Genomic DNA, 25,955 nt, shown 5'->3' with positions numbered 1-25,955 from the left:
ACAGTACACAGTGTACATTTGCTTTTGATCTGGTCTCCTTTCTTTTTTCCCCATTTACTCTTCCAGTGTCTTCCTCGAGTACCAATATGTCTGTGTAAATTCAAGAGGAACTACTTAATATTTCAAATACTTTTGCATTACATCTACATATTCACGGTGTCAATTCATCTCAGTTGTTCTGTCACTCTTATCTGTGATATTTCAACTCATCTTCATGCGGTGACTGTCTGCTTCATGGTCGTGACTGATAGCAAGATGTTATTTTGTTAGCCTCATAGCATAATTGCCAAAAAAGGGGTAAAATTGACATTTCTGCCTAACTCTACTCTCCTAACACTGCAGCTTCATTGTGCCTTATTAGTGTGGTTGCCCTAACAGGGCAACCAGACTATTGTTCTTGGTTAACTGAAGCACGCAATACTTTGGCACGCTACTCCTCCCACAGTTTATTTTCCCCAATTTAGTGCCATATGTCAAAATGACCGGCCTCACCGGGAATCGTGTGCTTGTATTTTGCTAAGAGATTGGTTGCATAGTTTTATTGATATTGATTTATTAGTGCATTAAATGTCCCCATCCACTTTAATGTAAAAGTGAAAAAACTCAAATTCAAGTTTTTTTTTCTCAGAAACCGTAAGAGCTAGAGTTACCAGATTTGGAGGGGAGGTTTATAATTTAGTCCGAAATTATTAAAATAATAATTGCACCATTCGGCCTCATGGTGGCGCTATAACAGCCCCCTTTACGTTTTTGCCTATAACTCTTGAACCGTAGGTCGTAAAATCAAAAAATTTCCCCTGGATTCCTTGGGTCATGACGCAACTCCCCATATAGGCCACGCCCATTTGCGTCTGGATAGATTTTCCGCCATTTTGAATTTTCTTCAAAACACACTTTTTGCTCCTTTTCCTACAAATTTTGTCCAAATCTCACACAAATCGGTACAGGTCATCTATGGACCCATGCGATAAATATATCCAAACGGCATTTTGATAGTCCTTACCGTTCGTCCGTAATTGGCTTCCAAAGTTAGTGGGAGGGGCCCGTTTTACCAAAAATGCCAAAAATCACGAACGAAAAGTCCAATCGATCCCAAATTTGAATCACATGTCGAGGATGGTTTACTCAACGAATCCCCAAAAGCATTTCCACTTTGACCCATAGGGGGCACCACAACTGTGCAAAACGTAACCGTTTGATGCAAAAACATGATTATTTTTGGACCAATCCACTCATGATCTCTGATGACATGTGACAATGTAATTGGCTTGCACAATTAGTGGGAGGGGCCTACAAAAAATGTAAAAGCCTGTGACTTAATTTGGACTAATAAATATTTTAATTTTACAATTCAATTTTTTTTATTATTTAATTGATATTTGTTGTTAATTAAATCTATTAAAATTGTTTAGGAGACATTTGACAGTTCCTGGTTGGAATCTACCTTGCTTTTGTTGTTTATAATAATAATAATAATAATAATAATAATTATAATAATAATAATAATTATTATTATTATTATATTATTATTATTAGTGTGGTTGCCCTAACAGGGCAACCAGACTATAGTACTCTATACCCTTTATTCTTTCTAGATAAACAATACTTTGGCGCGCTACTCCTCCCACAGTTTATTTTTCCCAATTTAGTGCCATATGTCAAAATGACCGGCTTCACCGGGAATCGTGTGCTTGTATTTTGCTAAGAGATTGGTTGAATAGTTTTATTGATATTGATTTATTAGTGCATTAAATGTCCCCATCCACTTTAATGGAAAAGTGAAAAAACTCAAATTCAAGTTTTTTTTTCTCAGAAACCGTAAGAGCTAGAGTTACCAGATTTGGAGAGGAGGTTCATAATTTAGTCCGAAATTATTGAAAAAATAATCACACCAATCGGCCACATGGTGGCGCTATAACAGCCCCCTTTACGTTTTGGCCTATAACTCTTGAACCGTAGGTCGTAAAATCAAAATTTATTTTCCCCTGGATTCCTTGGGTCACGACGCATCTCCCCATATAGGCCACGCCCATTTGCGTCAGGATAGATTTTCCGCCATTTTGAATTTGATTCAAAACACACTTTTAGCTCCTTTTCCCACATATTTTGTCCAAATTTCACAAAAATCGGTACACATGATCTCTGGGCCCATGCGATGAACATATCCAAACGGCATTTTGATAGTCCTTACCGTTCGTCCGTAAATGGCTTCCAAAGTTAGTGGGAGGGGCCCGTTTTACCAAAAATGCTACAAATCACGAACGAAACGTCCGGTCAATCCCAAATTTGAATCACATGTCGAGGGTGGTTTACTCAACGAATCCCCAAAATAATTTCCACTTTGACCCATGGAGGGTGCCACAAATGCCCAAAACGTAACCGTTTTATGCAAAAACATGATTTTTGGGGGATCAATCCTCTCAAAATGAAAAGCAAGTGATCTCAGGAGTGACGTGACAATGTAATTGCCGCAGCCTCCGACGGTATTCCTCCCAGCGTATTACTCGGGTCCCGGCGGCACCGACCCGCGAATCGCGTCGGCGCAACCACACTCTGCAATTGCCCTGAATTGCGACGCGTCTAGTTAGTGTGGTTGCCCTAACAGGGCAACCAGACTATAGTACTCTATACTCTTTATTTATAGATAAACAATATTTCAAACTGCTATTTCTCCCACAGTTTTTATCTCCCAATGTTGTGCCATATCTCAAAATGACCGTCTTGACCTGGAATCGTGCGCTTGTATTTTGCTAAGAGATTGGTTAAATAGTTTAATTGATATTGATTTATTAGTGCATTAAATTTCCCCATCCGCTTTAATGTAAAAGTGAAAAAACTCTAATTCAAGTATTTCTTTCTCAGAAACCGTAAGAGCTAGAGTTACCACATTTGGAGGGGAGGTTCATAATTTAGTCCAAAATTATTTAAAAAAAAATCACACCAATCGGCCACATGGTGGCGCTATAACAGCCCCCTTTACGTTTTGGCCTATAACTCTTGAACCGTAGGTCGTAAAATCAAAATTTCTTTTCACCTGGATTCCTTGGGTCACGACGCATCTCCCCATATAGGCCACGCCCATTTGCGTCTGGATAGATTTTTTGATATTGATTTATTAGTGCATTAAATTTCCCCATCCACTTTAATGGGAATTGCAAAAACTCCCATTCAAGTATTTTTTTCTCGGAAACCATAAGGGCTAGAGTTACATGACTTGGAGGGGAGGTTAATAGTTTATTGCAAAATTATTTTTAAAAAAATCACACCAGTCGGCCACATGGTGGCGCTATAACAGCCCACTTTACCTTTTGGCCTATAACTCTTGAACCGTAGGTCGTAAAATCAAAATTTCTTTTTCCCTAGATTCCTTGGGTCATGACGCAACTCCTTATATAGGCCACGCCCATTTGCGTCTGGATAGATTTTTTTATATTGATTTATTAGTGCATTAAATTTCCCCATCCACTTTAATGGGAATTGCAAAAACTCCCATTCAAGTATTTTTTTCTCGGAAACCATAAGGGCTACAGTTACATGACTTGGAGGGGAGGTTAATAGTTTATTGCAAAATTGTTTAAAAAAAATCACACCAGTCGGCCACATGGTGGCGCTATAACAGCCCACTTTACCTTTTGGCCTATAACTCTTGAACCGTAGGTCGTAAAATCAAAATTTCCTTTTCCCTAGATTCCTTGGGTCATGACGCAACTCCCCATGTACGCCACGCCCATTTCCGTCTGGATAGATTTTCCGCCATTTTGAATTTTCTTCAAAACACACTATGTGTAAAGTACAAAAAACACAAATCCTAATTCAGGTGCCCACTCCTCCAGGTGCCCAGTTGTCCAGATGCCCACATGTCCCAAGTGCCCAGTTCCCAGTTGTCCAGGTGCCCACATGTCCCCACTGCCCAGATGGTTTTGGTGCCCAGTTGTCCCTAGTGCCCAGTTGACTAGGTGCCAACATTTCCCTAGGTTTTGGTGCCCAGTTATCCCTATTGCCCGATGCGTTGTGAGCTTATCATGCTGTGTAAAGTACAAAAAACACAAATCCTAATTAAGGTGCCCATTCCTCCAGGTGCCCAGTTGTCCAGTTGCCCACATGTCCCAAATGCCCAGTTCCCAGTTGTCCAGATGCCCACATGTCCCTACTGCCCAGATGGTTTTGGTGCCCAGTTGTCCCTAGTGCCCAGTTGTCCCTAGTGCCCAGTTGACCAGGTGCCCACATTTCCCTCGGTTTTGGTGCCCAGTTATCCCTAGTGCCCGATGCGTTGTGAGCTTGTAGATCTGCTATTTTCTAAAGATTTGTATACATTGTATGCATTTGAAAACTTGAAATGGGACATTCTGCATAATTAGTACTTTTACTTCTGGTACTTTAAGTATATTTTCTGGGAGAAATTAGTAATGTAACTGGCTTCTGTGTTTTTTTAATTATTATTATTATTATTATTATTATTATTATTATTATTATTATTATTATTATTGCTGTTATATATTTCGCTAACTTCTTCTTTTTAACTTTTAAATTAATAAAATGACGTTTGCATTTAAAACAAATGTATCTATTTTTGGTTAATACTTCAATGTCTTTTTGTTTGTTCTATGAAAGCAGCATAAATTTTACATGCATTTCAGAGCCAACGGCTTTATCCGCTTTAGAAAGGATACGGAAATGGTTTAGTGTGTGTGTGTGTGTGTGTGTGTGTGTGTGTGTGTGTGTGTGTGTGTGTGTGTGTGTGTGTGTGTGTGTGTGTGTGTGTGTGTGTGTGTGTGTGTGGGGGGGGGGGGTTCCTCCGAGTTGGAAACACTGGTGACGCGAGGTTCGTGGGGGGGAGGGGTTGCGACAGGGCTTGCCCGGACTTGTTCTGACTCTTTTGCCTGAGCAGACCAATCACAGCTCTTGCTGATTTTGTCCCTCCCCTTAGACTCACAGCATTCACACGCTTCCTTCTCACAAATCAAAATCCGGCGATAGCCTCGGTCATTTACTATTGGAAACGGATCTTCTTGATTTAGCTTCATATTATATCATCGATCTACTTTGTTTTCTTCGGAAGACTTTCATTTCGTCGTCTTTTGTCTGAGGTGAGTAATACTTTATATCGCTTTCAGTTCATAACTCTGATTGTAGCCTTGGACCACACGACGGTCATGGATGAACTGCAACCTGGTGTTTGCACTTTCTCCCTTTTTGGACCCTCTAATCTACTTCAACGTTCAGATTTCAAACAAAGTTTTTACTCCATGGCCACGGATGTTATAATTATGTATGGTTCCTCAGAAGTAGCCGTATCTTCCGTATTGTTCAATAAAAAAACATTTTAATCCGATCGGTGGCCATTTTCTCATAGTTAGCACACTCTATCAGAGTGCAGTACACCTACCAACCGATGGGGTCGCGTAGTTGAAAGCATATGGAGGACATGCTGAGAAAATGGCCACCGATCGGATTAAAATGCTTTTTATTTAACAATACTGAAGATACGGGTACTTCTGAAGGCCCGAACGGAATTGTTACATCCGTGGCCATGAGGTAAGCACTTTATATTTGAAATGTGAACGTGTATGTACATGTACGGGCCTTAAATGAATTAAGTGCAATCGCCAGTTTGTTGGTGACTTTGTTTTCATACAATCACGTCACCATCAACCGAGCCTCGATCTCCAGGCTTTTATTGTTTAGTTTTGCCATCGACCTGTCTATAACAATTCATTATATAACGCAGAATGCAGCTTTTAATCAACATTGCATTTGTTATATCTTGTCTGCTAAAATTGAGCTTGTAGATCTGCTAAAACTAACTTTAAGCAGCGACAGTTGATCTGAAACTAGGTTAAAAACAACAAGGATTCGTCAGCTAGGCTAACCGATGCTAACGGCTATAAATGTATGCTTACAACTTCCGCATGGCAGTGACGTCACACACAGCTCCTTGGAGCTTTGTTTGTGTCTGTCTCGACACAGACAGGGCACGTTCGAAAATACAGCACTGAGCGCACTGGCCAATACAAACTAATAGGCGAGTGTGCTCCGGTGCGTAATTTCCGAACGCACCCACAGTTGGCAGGCATAGATAGATAAATATTCTGCTTGTACTTCTATCCACTATTGTACTTGTATTGTACTTCATCTCAGAGGCAAATGTTGAACTTTTGATCCACTACAATTATTTGAAAACTACTTTAGTTAGTTGATTTTGATTATTATTTAAAAAACATTGGCTACATTAACCACTTAAGCCCTACTCAAACTTTTCTATTTGAAAATGGCAGATCTACAAGCTCACAATGCTATACATTGTGAGCTTGTAGATCTGCTATTTAACAATTATCTCTAAAATTGGCAGACTCTGTAGCCATGTGATAACAAGGCATTATACATATTTGAAAATATGAGATCTACAAGCTCACTGTAAACTTGTAGCCTTTTTTAAATAGCTTATCTACAAGCTCACGTGTAGATCACGTGTGAGCTTGTAGATCTGCTATTGTCTATTGATATGCATGTACTTTCATAACTCTGTGTCTAAAATATTGTATTTCTTTTTTTACAGCTCTGGCTGTGGACCCAGGTGACAGACAGACTATCCCAGACCTACTGCAAGGTGTGTAACATCCTGATCCTATTTTCCATTTATTATGGGGGTCTGTGGTCTTGTGCATAGGCTAAAAATGGAAGCTCTTTGACATTACAATAGTTTGAGAACCACTGGCATCCAGGTGACAAGTATGTGTTGCTTCTAGTTTCTATAGAGTTGTCAGCTGACTGAAAGGTGATTAGAGGTGTTGTTAGGGGTTGAATAAATTGTGTGTGTGTGTGGTAACACCACTTAACCTTTATTTAAAATAGCAGATCTACAAGCTGATTTTCAGAGCTTGTAGCTCTGCTATTGTCCCTATATTGACATGCTCATGCCTTGTGCTCAGGCTGTGTCTGTCTAATCTATCTGTGTACATTTGCGTTGTGAGTACTGTACAGTGTTGCATTGCTTATTTGATATGTTGGCATTGATAGACAAATATTGTACTTGTAATCCACTACAATGTTTTGAAAACTTTTTAGATTTAGATTGTTGTTTAAAAAACATAGGCTACACTAACCACTTCAGCCCCACTTCAGCCCTATTTAAACTTTGGCAGATCTACTAGCTCACAATGCGACACTTTGAGCTTGTAGATCTGCTATTTTCCAATTATATCCCACATTGGTAGACATCTGTAGCCATGTGATAACATGGCATTATACATATTCGAAAATAGCAGATCTACAAGCTCGCTGTGAGTTTATAATGTTTGGAAAATAGCAGATCTACAAGCTCACTGTAAGCTTGTTGCTTCATTTTAAATGGCCGATCTACATAGCTCACTTGTAGATCACTTCTGAGCTTGTACATCTGCTATTGTCTATTATGCATGTACAGGTGACAAGTATGTGTTGCTTCAAGTTTCTATAGAGTTGTCAGCTGACTGAAAGGTGATAATAGGGGGGTGATTAGAGGTGTGGTTAGGGGTTGAATAAATGACCCATTGTTGATGCCATTTAACAGGCCTATTGTGTCTCATCTGTGTCTGTCTTATCCATATGTGGCACATTTTTCAGCACACTGACTTGTCTGGTTCAATTTTCAAGATCTCTCTGTGTGTGTGTGTGTGTGTGTGTGTGTGTGTGTGTGTGTGGTCACACATGGTCACACCACTTAACCTTTATTTAAAATAGCAGATCTACAAGCTGATTTTCTGAGCTTGTAGATCTGCTATTGTCCCTATATTGACATGCTCATGCCTTGTGCTCAGGCTATGTCTGTCTAATCTATCTTTGTACATTTGCGGTGTGAGTACTGTACAGTGTTGCATTGCTTATTTGGTATGTTGGCATTGATAGACAAATATTGTACTTGTAATCCACTACAATGTTTTGAAAACTTTTTAGATTTAGATTGTTGTTTAAAAAACATAGGCTACACTAACCACTTCAGCCCCACTTCAGCCCTATTTAAACTTTGGCAGATCTACTAGCTCACAATGCGACACTTTGAGCTTGTAGATCTGCTATTTTCCAATTATATCCCACATTGGTAGACATCTGTAGCCATGTGATAACATGGCATTATACATATTCGAAAATAGCAGATCTACAAGCTCGCTGTGAGTTTATAATGTTTGGAAAATAGCAGATCTACAAGCTCACTGTAAGCTTGTTGCTTCATTTTAAATGGCCGATCTACATAGCTCACTTGTAGATCACTTCTGAGCTTGTAGATCTGCTATTGTCTATTATGCATGTACAGGTGACAAGTATGTGTTGCTTCAAGTTTCTATAGAGTTGTCAGCTGACTGAAAGGTGATAATAGGGGGGTGATTAGAGGTGTGGTTAGGGGTTGAATAAATGACCCATAGTTGATGCCATTTAACAGGCCTATTGTGTCTCATCTGTGTCTGTCTTATCCATATGTGGCAAATTTTTCAGCACACTGACTTGTCTGGTTCAATTTTCAAGATCTCTCTGTGTGTGTGTGTGTGTGGTCACACATGGTCACACCACTTAACCTTTATTTAAAATAGCAGATCTACAAGCTGATTTTCTGAGCTTGTAGATCTGCTATTGTCCCTATATTGACATGCTCATGCCTTGTGCTCAGGCTATGTCTGTCTAATCTATCTTTGTACATTTGCGGTGTGAGTACTGTACAGTGTTGCATTGCTTATTTGGTATGTTGGCATTGATAGACAAATATTGTACTTGTAATCCACTACAATGTTTTGAAAACTTGAGTTCCTTTGTAGATTTAGATTGTTGTTTAAAAAACATAGGCTACACTAACCACTTCAGCCCTATTTAAACTTTGGCTATTTGAAAATGGCAGATCTACAAGCTCACAATGCGACGCGTTGAGCTTGTAGATCTGCTATTTTCCAATTATATCCCAAATTGTCAGACATCTGTAGCCATGTGATAACAAGGCATTGTACATATTGAAAATAGCAGATCTACAAGCTCACTGTAAACTTGTAGCCCATCTAGAGCTTGTAGATCTGCTATTGTCTATTGATATGCATGTACTTTCATAACTCTGTGTCTAAAATATTGTATTTATTTATTTTACAGCTTCGGCTGTGGACCCAGGTGACAGACAGACCATCCCAGACCTGCAAGGTGTGTAACATCCTGATCCTATTTTCGATGTAACTATCTAATGTTGGCTTATTGACATTGTCTTGGGGTTGAATACTAGGTTATGGGGGTCTGTGGTCTTGTGCATAGGCTAAAAATGGAAGCTCTTTGACATTACAATAGTTTGAGAACTACTGGCATCCAGGTGACAAGTATGTGTTGCTTCTAGTTTCTATAGAGTTGTCAGCTGACTGAAAGGTGATTAGAGGTGTTGTTAGGGGTTGAATACATTTTGTGTGTGGTCACACATGGTCACACCACTTAACCTTTATTTAAAATAGCAGATCTTCAAGCTGATTTTCTGAGCTTGTAGATCTGCTATTGTCCCTATATTGACATGCTCATGCCTTGTGCTCAGGCTGTGTCTGTCTAATCTATCTGTGTACATTTGCGGTGTGAGTACTGTACAGTGTTGCATTGCTTATTTGGTATGTTGGCATTGATAGACAGATATTGTACTTGTAATCCACTACAATGTTTTGAAAACTTGAGTTACTTTGTAGATTTAGATTGTTGTTTAAAAAACATAGGCTACACTAACCACTTCAGCCCTATTTAAACTTTGGCTATTTGAAAATGGCAGATCTACAAGCCCACAATGTGACGCATTGAGCTTGTAGATCTGCTATTTTCCAATTATATCCCAAATTGGCAGACATCTGTAGCCATGTGATAACATGGCATTATACATATTCGAAAATAGCAGATCTACAAGCTCGCTGTGAGTTTGTAATGTTTGGAAAGTAGCAGATCTACAAGCTCACTGTAAGCTTGTTGCTTCATTTTAAACGGCCGATCTACATAGCTCACTTGTAGATCACTTCTGAGCTTGTAGATCTGCTATTGTTCGCCTCCGACCAAGTGGAGCTTACTATGTAACTCTGCTTGGGTTGTGTGTGTGTGTGTGTCTGTGTTCATGCTCTCATTGGCTCACACACCCATGTGACTCACATGCGTGCCATGTGACTCGCATGCGTGCACTGCCTGTCAGCAGCCACCCGAGTGCGCCAGAGTGCAGGAATTGAGACAATGCTCTGATTACAATGCACAACAGCCTGCCCCACACACACACACACACACACACACACACACACACACACACAGTCAATGTTCTCTCCCCATCACTGTGAAATAACACAGATTACAAGTCCGTAAATACAAAATATTTTAGAGCTGCGTTCGCTTCCAGCGTTCGCGCGTCTTACTTGTCTATTATGCATGTACAGGTGACAAGTATGTGTTGCTTCAAGTTTCTATAGAGTTGTCAGCTGACTGAAAGGTGATAATAGGGGGGTGATTAGAGGTGTGGTTAAATAAATGACCCATTGTTGATGCCATTTAACAGGCCCTGCGTCTCATCTGTGTCTGTCTTATCCATATGTGGCAAATTTTTCAGCACACTGACTTGTCTGGTTCAATTTTCAAGATCTAGTGTGTGTGTGTGTGTGTGTGTGTGTGTGTGTGTGTGTGTGTGTGTGTGTGTTTGTGTGTGTGTGTGTGTGTGTGTGGTGTCACACCTGGTCACACCACTTAACCTTTATTTAAAATAGCAGATCTACAAGCTGATTTTCTGAGCTTGTAGATCTGCTATTGTCCCTATATTGACATGCTCATGCTTTGTGCTCAGGCTGTGTCTGTCTAATCTATCTGTGTACATTTGCGGTGTGAGTACTGTACAGTGTTGCATTGCTTATTTGGTATGTTGGCATTGATAGACAAATATTGTACTTGTAATCCACTACAATGTTTTGAAAACTTGAGTTACTTTGTAGATTTAGATTGTTGTTTATTGTTTATGTTGTTGTACATTTGAAAATAGCTGATCTACAATCTCACAATGCGACACGTTGTGAGCTTCTATATCTGCTATTTTACAATTATCTCCCAAATTGGCAAACATCTGTAGCCATATGATAACAAGGCATTATACATATTTGAAAATAGCAGATCTACAAGCTCACTTTAAACTTGTTGCCTTATTTTAAATAGCCAATATACAAATTCACTTGACAGCTTGTCACTACATGCATTTACTTTTATATTTTTTTCTAAATACAGTATTTTTGATTGAAAATTTCAGCTGTTGCGTGGCTGTACACCGGACCTGATATCTTGGCCAACACAGCAGTGGACTGAGGGGACCATCCCAGACTGCACTACTGCAAGGTTTGTTTAACATAACATGACTATCTAATGTTGGCATATGGAAATTGTCTTGGGGTCAATCCATTGTCAGTTTTTAAGGAGACATTGCCAATATGTATACTCTATTTAGTTTAACTCTTTGACTGCCATATCAATAGTGTGCCATTGCTGTCAGCAAAACGGTGATTTTACTGTACTTTTGAAAAATCATGGAATCTCTGTGACCGCCGTCCTCACAGAGATCGGCGCATTACATGCATTACAAATTATTTTGTTGGTCCCCATATGATTAGCTTAATTGAAACACATTTTCTTTATTTTTAAAATGCCAACTCCTATTATTTTTGCTTATTTTGCACTCTTTATTGTCTCCGTCAGGCCGGAAGGCATGGCTGAGACTGTTTTGCACACTGTCTGTCTTTTTGTGTGTCACTCTGTCTGTGGACAGTCAATCTCTGGTACCGTTGGCTTGATGGCAGTGAAACTGTGCACACACACTGTCTGGATGCCAGAGCAGAATTCTGTCCTTAGTGATCAAAAACAAATCTGTCCAGTTTTTCATATTCATCCTGATTGACGTATTCCAAACATTGCTGGCCCACAATAACCGACCTAACCTGGTAGAGACCTCTTGGAGCCCTTTCTCTAATTACATTCTGTTTCCACACATTTTTAAAAGGTAATAGGATCCAATTTAGTCAAAGCTGTCAGCCATTCTTAATCAAATAATTCAAATGGAATAAAACAAAATGGTTACACCATTACTCTACAGATAAATGGTAACATTAGTGTTTGCAACAGTAAACTTATGAATTAATGCATTATTTTCCCACACTGCTATACCTAATATAAACTATGCAGATGATATGCGTACTTCAATTCTATGGTGTACTCATCATATACATAATCTTTGGTAGACATATATGCTTATGTAATACTTTCTCTCTTTAGTTCTACTTTTCCAAATGTTTTGGTTAATATTGTATAAAATCTTGAATAGTTAAAGTTCAACAAGGGAATGTCAGCTATGTCTGTCATAGCCATAATTGCATGAATGGTAGATGTATATAAATAAAATAAGCACCATACATACAAATGCAGCTGTTAGATTGCTAACACACCAATAATGCACATTATGGAAAGCTGAAAGAACTCAACGCAGTCAGAGAAATGACTTCATATATACCGATACTTGATCATAGACAAAGATTTTCATAAAAAATGTGCCCTTTAAACAGCCATAACTACAGTTCAGAGCATGCTTAACGCCCCAAACTTGGTAGGTGCTATAGCAGTGTAAAACACTTTAAATGGCCATGCTTCAGTGACCAACGCTCTTAGCAGCGCAACAGAGGACTAGGTTTTGAAGGCTGCGCAGCGGCCTGAAAATCTACTGTCATAAAATGGCACACACGTTTTTTACACAAGAATATAACGGTAGAAAAAACTATAGCGCTAGTCTGAAATTGTTCTCTTTTTTTATTCTAGTGTTCATCAGATCGAAACAGCTCCTCTGGTGACTTTTTAACGGTAAGTAAGTTGATTCTTGATGCCTAGAGTGATTTGTGACTAATGCTACATTAGTATTGAAGGTTGAAGGTTGTTTTTTGGTAAAGAGTGTACATTTTCGTAAAAGTTCAGATCTAAAACTTGGTGACATCATGGGTCGTCGTGGAAAGAAATCTATTGCTAAAAAGAAATGCTGGGATGCTAAGTTGGCCCATACAGATTCACCAAACAGTTGCACAGTGGTCGATGAAGGGACACAAAAGACATTTAGTCCAGCCATGGAGTCTGTGGTAGAAATAGGTCAGCAACATGCACAGTCTGATGTTGAAGAACAAGACGACATTGGCGAGGCCATGGACCTTTCCAACAATGACCCTGTACAACAAGCATGCACCGTGCCACCCTCTGTGAAATCTGTGCAGGCATCCAAAAGCCAAAATCATCATAAGTTTTCCCAAATGTCAAAGAATCGGCAGTGTACATGCATGGGTCTGACATTTTTGGCACACCAACATGAAGGTCTTGACTTGAAGATGGATGATCTTGACAAGATACTGGACAAGGGAGACAGTCTGTATAAAAGAACAATAGAACAACTAAAAAGACAAAAGCTGTTTAAGTCATGCCAGCTGACAATGGAGGAAGTACCTCTCAAGGTGGAAACGGAATACAATACGTACTCCGTGAAAAAATCTAGCGTGGACATGGGATATATGAGAGCTGAGGGAGAGCCCTACCGACGGCATTGGTGGCTGAAGCTTCAAGAAAGACTTAAGTGTCTGTCTGAGAATGTGAAATATGCACTCCTAACAGTATCACCACACACCATTGCTGTTTTTAGAGACAGGTCTGGAAGATATGGACTGTTTGACTCTCATCAGAGAAGTGCTGATGGCCTACCTTTGCCTGGAGGAAAAGCTGTAATGATGACCTTCACACAGTTGGATGATCTGTTCGCTAAGATTGACCAGCTAATTGACTTCTCACATTCATCGAACATGATTGACAAAATGCAGTTTGACTTCATGCCAGTGACATTTGAACAGACAAATGCTCGGTCACCCCATCTGTCAACAACACAAGTTCATCCTGACAACCTGATTAACAAAGAGCCTGTCGATCTAACTAGCCAGGATGAAACGAACACTGAACCTCGAATCACCAAGCATTCTCTGCAGGCAGGCCATTCACCATCAACACAAGTGATGTCAGACACTTCAAATGAAGGAGCCAACAAAATGAGTCAACAACGGAAACGGAAAATAATGAGGAGACAAAAGGACCAACTGCAATCTGATACCAAGGAAAAACCTAGGACTCCGAGGAAGGAATACATGAACAAATACATTGCCATGAGATGTATAACGGATGCAAAATTCAGGACACGGCAAAAACAATTTAAGAACTCATACTTCACAAGAACATACAATGAAGATGAGGAGTTCAGAGGGCAGCATCAAGTCAAAATGAAGGCTTATGTAAACAAGAGGTTCAGAGGAGATGAGAAGTTCAGGGAAAAGGTTAGGGAACACATGAAGTCCTACATGGCCCGCAGATGCAAAACGGACACATTCTTCAACATGCGCCGTGACATCCGACGTTCAATGAGAATAAGAAATTATTACAAGGACTTATGTGATGACCTGCGCAAACGGGGCATTGCTGTAAAAGCGAGTAAAGATTTAGATACTGCGAGGATAGATTTAGCTCCCGCACCCACACAGAATGAGCTACTGCAAGGCGCTATAGCGAGTTTCCAGAACGTCATAAAACATGGACCAACTTTTGTTTGCACAACGTGCCATCGGACTCTTTTCTCTGATCAAGTGTATGTTTGTCATCGGTCAAATTACACGATCAAACCCCGCGTGGTTGCTGCCTGCTTAACAGGCAAATACCTTCATTCGTGTGATGATCAATGTGGAGGGCCGGAAGATTGCACTGTACCCGAAGAAAGGCGAAAAGAGTGGATTTGTCAATGCTGTCACAAAAGTGTAGTAGCAGGAAGAATGCCACGCTTGGCTGTCGCAAACAACCTGGAACTTGCACCCATTCCTCCAGAGCTCCGCCAACTCAATGTGCTGGAAAGACAAATATCGGCAATAGACATACCATTTGCCAAGATTCTCACACTTCCTAAAGGCAAACAGAGTGCTATATATGGTGCTGTGGTGTGCGTGCCAGCAGACGTGGAAACCACAGTAAACACCCTACCCAGAAGGCTCGACTCATCCCGTTTGTACAGGGTGAAACTGAAGAGACGTCTGCGGTACAAAGGTTATCATTTGTTTCACACTGTCAATATGACCAATGTCTTACTGGGCTTGAGGAAACTCATCGAGACACACCCCGACTACAAAAACATCACAATCCGAGATGATGAGAGCATCAACGATGAAAATGTGGAGGGCCATCTTGAAGACCTACCCACTGTTGAACTTGAAGACCTACCCACTGTTGAACAGACGGGCACAGACGAAGTCATGGACAGTTGTGACGACGCCGAAATGATGGAAGTAGCCGATGCGACTGAAACCCTCGACCCATCACAGAGAGTGGATCAACATCCACCCACTGCCCAAGATGAGCAAGATGCGCTGAGACCTGGACATGGCCTGGACAGTTGCTTGGAACCGGATGACATTGGACAAGAGACAATGACATACGGAGATGGCATATTCTGCATCGCCCCAGCTGAAGGAAACAGGCCTGTCAGCTATAGCACAGCCCCTAACCTCGAAGCAAGGGCCTTCCCTACATTGTTTCCAACTGGAGAGAACACGTTGGATCGGAAGAGAAAGCTCAAACTGACACCAAGCAGGTACTTCAACGCAAGGCTTTTCAATGTTGATGATCGTTTTGCAAGAGACCAAAGCTATCTCTTTTTTGCCCAGTTTGTTACAGAGACCCACTTGGCAAAAAACACCATCTCAATTCAATTGAGGAAGGGCAAACCCTTTACCAAGGATGGTCGCAGGATCTCCAACAAGATGTTGCAGGACAAGCATGAAGTTGAGAGACTGGTCAGAAACCGGGATGCAACAAGGTTCATGCAACCCCTTAGGGGGACGCCAGCCTACTGGCAGAAGACCATGTATGATTTGTTTGCCATGGTCCGTCAGTTAGGCCCACCTACCTTCTTTTTGACCTTAAGTGCTGCAGAATTCAGATGGCCAGAGGTCATAACGGCAATAAAAGCACAGCAAGGCCAAATAGTGGATTTTGACAAGCTAGACTGGAATGAGAAATGTGACATCCTCAGAAGCAATGCAGTGACTACCATGCGAATGTTTGACAAGCGAGTTCATTCTGCGTATTCAAAACTGCTGCGGTCTGATGCTCGCCCAATCGGACACGTCATAGACTGGTTCCATAGAATCGAGTATCAAAACCGGGGTTCGCCGCATGTTCACGCCTTAATGTGGGTAGCCGACGCCCCCAAACTTGGAGAAGACTCGGACGAGAAGATATGCGAATTTGCGGACCGCTACATTTCGTGCCAGCTGCCTGATCCAAACGAAAATCCTGTGCTTCACCGAATTGTCCAAGAAGTTCAGATGCACAGCAAAAACCACACAAAGTCCTGTAAGAAAGGTAACAAGACATGCAGGTTTGGATTCCCCAAGGCACCAGTGGACACAACCTGGTTAACTAACCCAACGCCAGTTGATCCAATGGAGGAAGTCACGGATGAAAACGAAAGGGGCGCAACAGGAGGAAATGAAGGAGCAAACGAAAGTGCAAAGAGGAGTACCGAAGGCATAGGCAAACAACAGAGGGCAAGAGCACAAGCTGCTTTGGCCAAACTCAAACCTCTGTATGATCTACTTCTGGACTTGCCATCAGAACTGACCGATCTCTCAGAGTTGCTGGCAAAGTGCAATTTGACTCACGAAGAGTACGACAGCTATCTTGAAGACTTGAGGAATGTCCAGGTCCTCTTGATGAAGCGTGGAGTCAAGGACTGCTATGTGAACAACTACAACCCAGTTTTGCTGGAGGCCTGGAATGCCAACATGGATATCCAGTTTGTCCTGGACCACTTTGTTTGCATCTCATACATGCTGTCCTACATATCCAAGGCCGAACATGAGATGGGTGAGCTTCTGAAACAAGTAGTCGAAGGCATAGACCCCACAAAAGTGACCGAAAGGGGTGCAATGAACGAACTTGTTCACGCATATGTGAAAAACAGACAGGTTAGCTCTCAGGAGGCAGTGGCCCGAACTTGCAGCTTGCAATTGAAGGAATGCTCCCGCGAAGTTGTCTTCCTCCCGACGGATGACAATGCAATGAAAATGAGCCTCCCGCTCAGCTTGCTGCAGAAAAGACCAGCCGATTCGAACCAAGTGTGGATGTCAGGGCTTCTTGACAAATACAACGCCAGACCCAAAACACTGGTGTTTGACAACATGTGTCTAGCAGAATTTGCATCCGAGTACAGGATTGTGTACGGTAGCGAAGCAAAAAAGCCAGATTGCCTGAAGCTGTCTGACAACATGGGAACCATTAAGAAGCGCTCGACGGATGGCCGACCCGCGGTTATCAGATACGCGAAGTTCTCGGAACAGAAGGACCCCGAGAAATACTTCGGCAACTTGCTGAAGGCTTACCTTCCGCATCGCTATCAGACCACACTGAAAACCGCAATCTTCCCCACCTACAAGGAGTTCTACGACTCTGCGTCTGTGAAAATACCTGGACAAAAATGGACATGCCGCGCAAATGCCATTGTTGATGAGAACAAAATGAGGTATGAAAAACACAGCAAATCGATGGAAGAAGCATTAGAGGAATTCATGAAGCATGGCCCTGCGGAAGATGCGTGGGCCAACATTGCCCCAGAAAATGAGCTCGAGCGGATGGAATGTCTTGCCGAACAAGATCAAGATCCACAGGCAGACGACGAACAAGACGACGTCCCAGAGTTCAGTTGTCAAGAGGTGGGTACAATTGTTGGTCACAGGGTATCGGCTCCGCAAATGAGCCTCGATTATCTGCGTTCAATGTGTCGAAACCTCAACCGGACTCAAGCCTCCATCTTTCACTCTGTACGTGAATGGTGCTTCAAGAGCGTACTCGACCAGAAACCCGAACCCTTCTTCTTCTTTGTCACTGGGGGTGCTGGAACTGGCAAATCACACCTGATCAAGTGCATCTACGGTGAGGCAACACGGATTCTCCGTCGACTCCCCAGACTGTTTGAGGAGACGGATGCATCCATGCCCACAGTGCTGCTGTCTGCGTTTACAGGAACTGCGGCATACAACATCGCGGGAAACACACTGCATTCCCTGTTGAAGTTGCCAAGAAAATTGAAACCACCCTACATAGGACTGGGAAACAAATTGGATGACGTGAGGGCAAAGCTGGGAAATGCGGAGATCATCGTCATAGATGAGGTGTCGATGATTTCAAAGGCTATGTTTATCTACATCCACTGGAGACTGCAAGAGATTAAAGGCAGTAAGAGGCCATTCGGCGGCATGTCGGTACTTGTAGTAGGCGACTTTTACCAGCTCCCTCCAACGTCAAGTGGGAAACCGCTCTGTGTGCTCGAGGAAGGCAAACCGGACCTTCTGCTCGAACACTTTCAGATGATCACGTTGACCGAGATCATGCGACAGAAAGATGATCTGCCCTACGCAGAGCTTCTGAATAGGTTGAGAGTCAAAGCGAAGAAGGATCCGCTGAGTGACGGAGACAAAGCACTCCTTGCTCAGAGAGTGACTGTGCGTGACCGTTGTCCTAAGGATGTTGTGCACATCTTCGCAACCAACAAAGAGGTGTCCGAACACAACGCCAAATCTTTGTCTGCGCTCCACAGCCACATCGTCAACATACCCGCGGAAGACTACAAGCAAGTCCATAACCACAAGACTCGCCTTGCCAGTCCCTGTACAGGAGAGCAGAACGATCTTCTTGACAACTTGCAGGTTGCAGAAGGCGCCCCAATCGTGATCATCAGGAACATAGATGTGGAGGATGGCCTTGTGAACGGGACATTTGGCAAGATGGCTAGTGTAGAGATGCACGTAAACGAGGACGGGAGTAGAGTAGCCAAGCTTTGGCTTGTAGTAGACAAGCCTGAAGCAGGACAGAAATACCGGAAAACTACACCTGGCAGTACACAAGTGTACGTCGAGAGATATGAGGAACACCTGAGCAATAACACGCTTCGTAGGCAATTTCCCATCAAGTTGGCATATGCTTGCACAGCTCACAAAGTCCAAGGCATGACTACACAATCTGCTGTGGTTTCCTTGAAACGGATCTTCCAACCAGGCATGGCCTACGTTGCCCTCAGTAGGACAACGTCATTGCAAGGATTGTACATCATTGACTTCGATGCGAAGAAAATCTATGCTGATCCTGCAATCACAGCTGCCCTGGAATCCATGAAGACCGCCTCACTGGACAGTGTTATGCCACTGTTGAAGTATCGAGAGACGACAGGCCAGGCGCAAACACTCGCGATTGTCCATCACAACACGCAAAGTTTACCGGCACACATTCAGGACATCAAAAAACATCACGAACTGACCCATGCAGATGTCCTGTGCTTGACCGAGACGCATCTCACCGGCTCCTTTGTGGCTGACAGTCTCCAATTGGATGGATACACCATGTTCAGCCGCAACAAGCACATCTCGTACACCAGCCGTCCTGAACGTGCAGAACAGAATGGCGGTGGCGTCGCTGTGTATGTGAAGGACCATTTCCAGGCATGTGAAAAGCGTTACCTACACAATGTGACAAACCTCGAGTTTGTGGTCGTCAAGATAGAGTCCCCTGTCAAGCTTCTGATCGCTGCAGTGTACAGACCACCACGTTACGATGACCCGTTCATGGAAAATCTGAAGGCGCTTCTGGACTCCTTAGAAGTGATGGACCACCATCCCATCGTAGTCTGTGGTGATTTCAACGAAAATCTACTGGCCAGTGTAGGTACTCCGATAGCGATGCTGCTCGAGTCCAGAGGATACACACAACTGATCAAGGAGAAGACTACTGACAAAAACACGCTGTTGGATCACATTTACATCTCAAGACCAGAGCAATGTCTACAGTCTGGAGTACTACGTACGTACTACAGCTACCATGATCCTGTGTATTGCGTATTATCCTCCGATCAGGACTAGTGCATAGCCTGCAAGACAAGCTTGCAAACACTGGAACCATGTAGACCTTAGTTTCAAGGACATCGTGCTCTTTCCCACCAAACGCATTCTGACCTGCTCTTATAAATCACATCTGCCGCACTCAATAACAAAAGGATTGCGAACAATGGAACCTCTTGATCACCAACCCTGTCATTGGATATATCACTGGAACATGTGAATGAGCTGCCCAAATAGTGGTCACCAGAGATGATCGTTTGACGGTATGAACTATTCATAGCCAACGCTACATCATTCTCTGGTGCCACTCCAGCGCAAAGTCTCATCTGCCACACTAAATAACAAACGGATTGCGAACAATGGAACCTCTTGATCACCAACCCTGTCATTGGATATATCACTGGAACATGTGAATCAGCTGCCCAAGTAGTGACCGGGCCTCATCGTAGCCGCACCTATACTTTGGAATCTCCCATTACGCAGCAGCCAAATCTCACCTTTTTTCTCTTGTCGCTAGTATTATTCATATTGTAGCATTGTTTTGTCTTTTTTCATAATTACTGATTGTGAAGCATTTGTTTGAAAAGAACACTAACACTTGTTTCCCTGTTTTTCAGAAGCCGTCCAGCACTGATATTGTTTTTGCCTTTAACCTTTTTCTACATTTCAGGAATGTTCTTTGTGAATAATTGTCATATTTCTAATTGTCATTTATGTTGTGGCTCGTGAACCGGTAGTACCCAATTTCTATAAACACAATATTGGCCATCCCTGAATTTAATAACAAACTCACACATAAAATAATCAATTCTAAAAAATGCATAACAAACTATTTTGGATTGTATACTGCCTTTTCATGATCCACTACCTTATATTTACATGTGCATGTTGTAAATGTTTTAACTCACCATTTGTTTTTAGGGCTGTAAGACTGTAACACTTATTAGGACTAAATTATTTTTTAATAAATGTTGTCAAAAAAAATAATTTTATTCAAACAGCCAATATACAAGCATTAAAATAGGACTTAATTTCTTAATTAAACTAATAAATGTAATCCCAAAATAATTATGGAAAATGTTACACATTGATTCATTGATAAATACAAAATTAGATATCTACAAAATACACTTTGAGATAATTCACTTAATCAATATAGTTGCAGCCCTAAAAGTTTTACTTATTTTTCAGAATGTTACATTTCTTAGTTTGTTTAATATATTTACCAGGAGCTTGCTTGATCGCCTTTTTTAACAAAGGGGTCGGTGCAAGAATTTTTTCCCCGTGCACTCCTAAATTGGCTGAAATAGGAGGCGGGTTTTTTGCTTCACCCTGGAAAATATTGAAATTACTTAAAGGTTAGAATATAATTTTGGACAATAACAGTAATAATAGTAATAATAATAACCATTATAGCATCAATAATATATCTGTCAATAATAATAAACTGTTTACAGGCATTGTAATAGTTATCATAAAATATAATTTGTTTAATTGTCACTAATAACTCATATTAACCTATATATAGAATCATAAAATATGACCATAATTACATATATAATCATAATAACTATAGTAAAAATAATTGATAGGACATTATACCAAATATATTAATGGTGTTGCTTACAGTAAAGGTACCAATAATACAATTGTGTTAATAAATACTTTAAACTATATCTGCTCTGCTTTGTCTCTACTTATTTTTCTTTTTGCCATGTGTTTGAAAAGTGAATCTATATGTTTGGTAATGTATTTAGTCACATGTATTTAACATTTACAATGAATACAGATGTGTTTTTACTATTCACAATCAGAAGGGTTCTTCACTACTAAAGCTGAACAAAAAGTGAAACTTTGGAATGTAACATCTCATTAATGCCTAAACCCATACACATATGAACATAATATACACAAGTTGTTCGTTTAACTGACAATAATTCTTGCCTTCTATAATTTGGTGTTTTAAGCTTGTAATTGAAAGTGTCAGACTATAATCTCTGCCTGCTGGACAAAATGGACTTCAATCCCTCTACTGTGTGTAAAATTGTGAAGCAATCTACATGGACATTAGAGCTTATCCAAAACTCCTGCCTGGTAATGACAAGTCTGTCACAATGTAGGCTAAACAATAGTTTTTCATTGTGGTATTGACACCATTAAGTAACACTGATGTGCCTGATATGCTGGGGAGTATCTATCTTACAATATACAAAATGGTATGGCTACTAGCCAGGTCGACAAGTATCGTAATGGTTCCACATGTATTATATGGTGAGACATTCACAAGTACATTACAAGGTATTTAATATCTATTATCAGGTTGGGGAAAAAAGGTGCTGAATCTTATACTAAAAACATGACATAATATAAGTGTGGGGAAAACGTGAAATGTCTTCCGAGTATTTACAACTTGTTTGCAAATCGCAGATATGCCATTTACTCTATATACACAGGGTATTTTCTCCTCACAATGTCTCAGATCAGAACAATAAGGTTTTAAAAAATGGCAAGTCTGCTTTAATAATTTATTTTGAGACCTATAACACCATCTGTTCCACTGGGGACTGAACTGTGAACTACTATGTGACGATGGATTCCTTGGACTCCCATGGCCGCAACCCAGAACTCTGCGTCGGCGCAACCACACTTTGCAATTGCCCTGAATTGCGACGCGTCTAGTATTAACATTGTTCTTGAACAATGTTAATAAACAATATTTCAAACTGCATCTCCTCCCACAGTTTTTATTCCCCAATTTCGTGCCATATGTCAAAATGACCGTGTTGACCGGGAATCGTGCGCTTGTATTTTGCTAAGAGATTGGTTAAATAGTTTAATTGATATTGATTTATTAGTGCATTAAATTTCCCCATTCGCTTTAATGGAAAAGTGCAAAAACTCAAATTCAAGTATTTTTTTCTCAGAAACCGTAAGAGCTAGAGTTACCAGATTTGGAGGGGAGGTTCATAATTTAGTCCGAAATTATTGAAAAAATAATTATACTAATCGGCCACATGGTGGCGCTATAACAGCCCCCTTTACGTTTTGGCCTATAACTCTTGAACCGTAGGTCGTAGAATCAAAATCTCTTTTTCCCTGGATTCCTTGGGTCATGACGCAACTCCCCATATAGGCCACGCCCATTTGCGTCAGGATAGATTTTCCGCCATTTAGAATTTTCTTCAAAACACACTTTTAGCTCCTCCTCCCACATATTTTCTCCAAATTTCACAAAAATCGGTACACATGATCTCTGGACCCATGCGATAATCTGGAGCGAAACAGAATTTTGATAGTCCATACCGTTCGTCCGTAAATGGCTTCCAAAGTTAGCGGGAGGGGCCCGTTTTACCAAAAATGCCAAAAATCACGAACGAAACGTCCAATCGATCCCAAATTTGAATCACATGTCGAGGGTGGTTTACTCAACAAATCCCATAAAGCATTTCCACTTTGATCCATAGGGGGCGCCACAACTGTGCAAAACGTAACCGTTTGATACAAAAACATGATTTTTGGGGGGATCACTCCCCTCAAATTGAAAAGCAGGTGATCTCAGGAGTGACATGACGATGTCATTGGCCCGCTACATTTGTGGGAGGGGCTTATTTATTTTAGTGGGAGGGGCCTATTTCTTCAAATCAAAACGCCATGTATCACGAACACAGGATCCAATCAGCACCAAATTCGAATGGCACGTCACGCGGCCTCCGATGGTATTCCTCCAAGCATATTCCTCAAGTCCCGGCGGCGGCGACCTGCGACCGGCGTCGGCGCAACCACACTTTGCAATTTCCCAGAATTGCGACCCGTCTAGTATTAACATTGTTCTTGAACAATGTTAATAAACAATATTTCAAACTGCATCTCCTCCCACAGTTTGTATTCCCCAATTTCGTGCCATATGTCAAAATGACCGTCTTGACCGGGAATCGTGCGCTTGTATTTTGCTAAGAGATTGGTTAAACAGTTTAATTGATATTGATTTATTAGTGCATTAAATTTCCCCATCCACTTTAATGGAAAAGTGCAAAAACTCAAATTCAAGTATTTTTTTTCTCAGAAACCGTAAGAGCTAGAGTTACCAGATTTGGAGGGGAGGTTCCTAATTTAGTCCGAAATTATTGATATAATAATTACACTAATCGGCCACATGGTGGCGCTATAACAGCCCCCTTTACGTTTTGGCCTATAACTCTTGAACCGTAGGTCGTAAAATCAAAATTTATTTTTCCCTAGATTCCTTGGGTCATGACGCATCTCCCCATATAGGCCACGCCCATTTGCGTCAGGATAGATTTTCCACCATTTTGAATTTTCTTCAAAACACACTTTTAGCTCCTCCTCCCATATATTTTGTCCAAATTTAACAAAAATCGGTACACATGATCTCTGGGCCCATGCGATAATCTGGACTGACACAGAATTTTGATAGTCCAAACCGTTCGTCCGTAAATGGCTTCCAAAGTTAGCGGGAGGGGCCCGTTTTACAAAAAAGCCCACAAATCACGAACAAAACGTCCAGTCAATCCCAAATTTGAATCACATGTCAAGTGTGGTTTACTCAACGAATCCCCAAAATAATTTCCACTTTGACCCATAGAGGGCGCCACAAATGCCCAAAACGTAACCGTTTTATGCAAAAACATGATTTTTGGGGGATCAATCCTCTCAAAATGAAAAGCAAGTGATCTCAGGAGTGACGTGACAATGTAATTGCCGAAGCCTCCGACGGTATTCCTCCCAGCGTATTACTCGGGTCCCGGCGGCACCGACCCGCGAATCGCGTCGGCGCAACCACACTTTGCAATTGCCCTGAATTGCGACGCGTCTAGTATTAACATTGTTCTTGAACAATGTTAATAAACAATATTTCAAACTGCATCTCCTCCCACAGTTTTTATTCCCCAATTTCGTGCCATATGTCAAAATGACCGTCTTGACCGGGAATCGTGCGCTTGTATTTTGCTAAGAGATTGGTTAAATAGTTTAATTGATATTGATTTATTAGTGCATTAAATTTCCCCATCCGCTTTAATGTAAAAGTGAAAAAACTCAAATTAAAGTATTTATTTCTCAGAAACCGTAAGAGCTAGAGTTACCACATTTGGAGGGGAGGTTCATAATTTAGTCCGAAATTATTGAAAAAATAATTACACTAATCGGCCACATGGTGGCGCTATAAAAGTGCCCTTTACGTTTTGGCCTATAACTCTTGAACCGTAGGTCGTAAAATCTAAATCTTTTTTCCCCTAGATTCCGTGGGTCATGACGCAACTCCCCATATAGGCCACGCCCATTTGCGTCAGGATAGATTTTCCGCCATTTTGAATTTTCTTCAAAACACACTTTTAGCTCCTCCTCCCACATATTTTCTCCAAATTTCACAAAAATCGGTACACGTGATCTCGGGACCCATGCGATAATCTGGAGTGAAACAGAATTTTGATAGTCCATACCGTTCGTCCGTAAATGGCTTCCAAAGTTAGAGGGAGGGGCCCGTTTTACAAAAAAGCCCACAAATCACGAACAAAACGTCCAGTCAATCCCAAATGTGAATCACATGTCAAGGGTGGTTTACTCAACAAATCCCCAAAAGCATTTCCACTTTGACCCATAGGGGGTGCCACAAATGCGCAAAATGTAACCGTTTGACACAAAAACGTGATTTTTGGAGTTATCAGTTCTCTCAAAAAGAAAAGCAAGTGATCTCAGGAGTGAAGTGACAACATGATGGGCCCGTTAAATGTGTGGGAGGGGTCTATTTATTTAGTGGGAGGGGCCTATTTCTTAAAATCAAAACGCTACTTAACACAAACGCGGGATCCGATCGGCGCCGAATTTGAATGGCACGTTGCGCGGTCTCCGACGGTATTCCTCCAGGCGTATTCCTCGAGTCAAGGCGGCCGCGACCCGCGACCAGCGTCGGCGCAACCACACTTTGCAATTTCCCAGAATTGCGACGCGTCTAGTATTAACATTGTTCTTGAACAATGTTAATAAACA

The 25,955-nt window shown here is 41.4% G+C and overlaps 2 protein-coding genes and 1 long non-coding RNA gene across 3 annotated transcripts in view; 2 read left to right on the top strand and 1 right to left on the bottom strand.

Annotated features, from left to right (window-relative positions):
* The window catches only part of vopp1b (VOPP1 WW domain binding protein b), a gene marked incomplete at its 3' end in the record, with an annotated part of 69,245 nt that overhangs the window by 9,444 nt on the left and 33,846 nt on the right, over positions 1 to 25,955 (bottom strand). The window lies entirely within an intron of this gene.
* LOC308077376 lies at positions 4,929 to 21,600 on the top strand. Its single transcript, XR_013932391.1, has 6 exons — positions 4,929 to 5,087; positions 6,557 to 6,607; positions 9,109 to 9,156; positions 11,255 to 11,340; positions 12,808 to 12,849; positions 20,567 to 21,600. It is a non-coding gene; the product is annotated as an uncharacterized lncRNA (long non-coding RNA).
* On the top strand, positions 12,902 to 20,568 carry LOC308077374 (uncharacterized protein). The gene is made up of 2 exons (XM_080418044.1): positions 12,902 to 13,098; positions 13,159 to 20,568. The coding sequence occupies exons 1-2, from the start codon at positions 12,981 to 12,983 to the stop codon at positions 19,968 to 19,970; spliced, it is 6,930 nt and encodes a 2,309-aa protein (XP_080274170.1). The 5' UTR covers positions 12,902 to 12,980; the 3' UTR covers positions 19,971 to 20,568.

The sequence above is a fragment of the Gymnoscopelus braueri genome, assembly GCF_963280865.1.
Source record: "Gymnoscopelus braueri genome assembly, chromosome: 21".
NCBI classification, from domain to species: Eukaryota; Metazoa; Chordata; class Actinopteri; order Myctophiformes; family Myctophidae; genus Gymnoscopelus; species Gymnoscopelus braueri.
Note: the sequence above shows the minus strand (reverse complement) of the source record. Positions and strands in the feature narration are given on the sequence as shown.

What these genes read in the sequence shown, in the direction of transcription:
- LOC308077374 (XM_080418044.1), top strand. Translation starts at nt 12,981, where the DNA reads ATGGGTCGTCGTGGAAAGAAATCTATTGCTAAAAAGAAATGCTGGGAT. An exon ending in AGGGACACAAAAGACATTTA is followed by an intron (nt 13,099 to 13,158) that starts GTCCAGCCATGG and finishes CTGATGTTGAAG; the next exon opens with AACAAGACGACATTGGCGAG.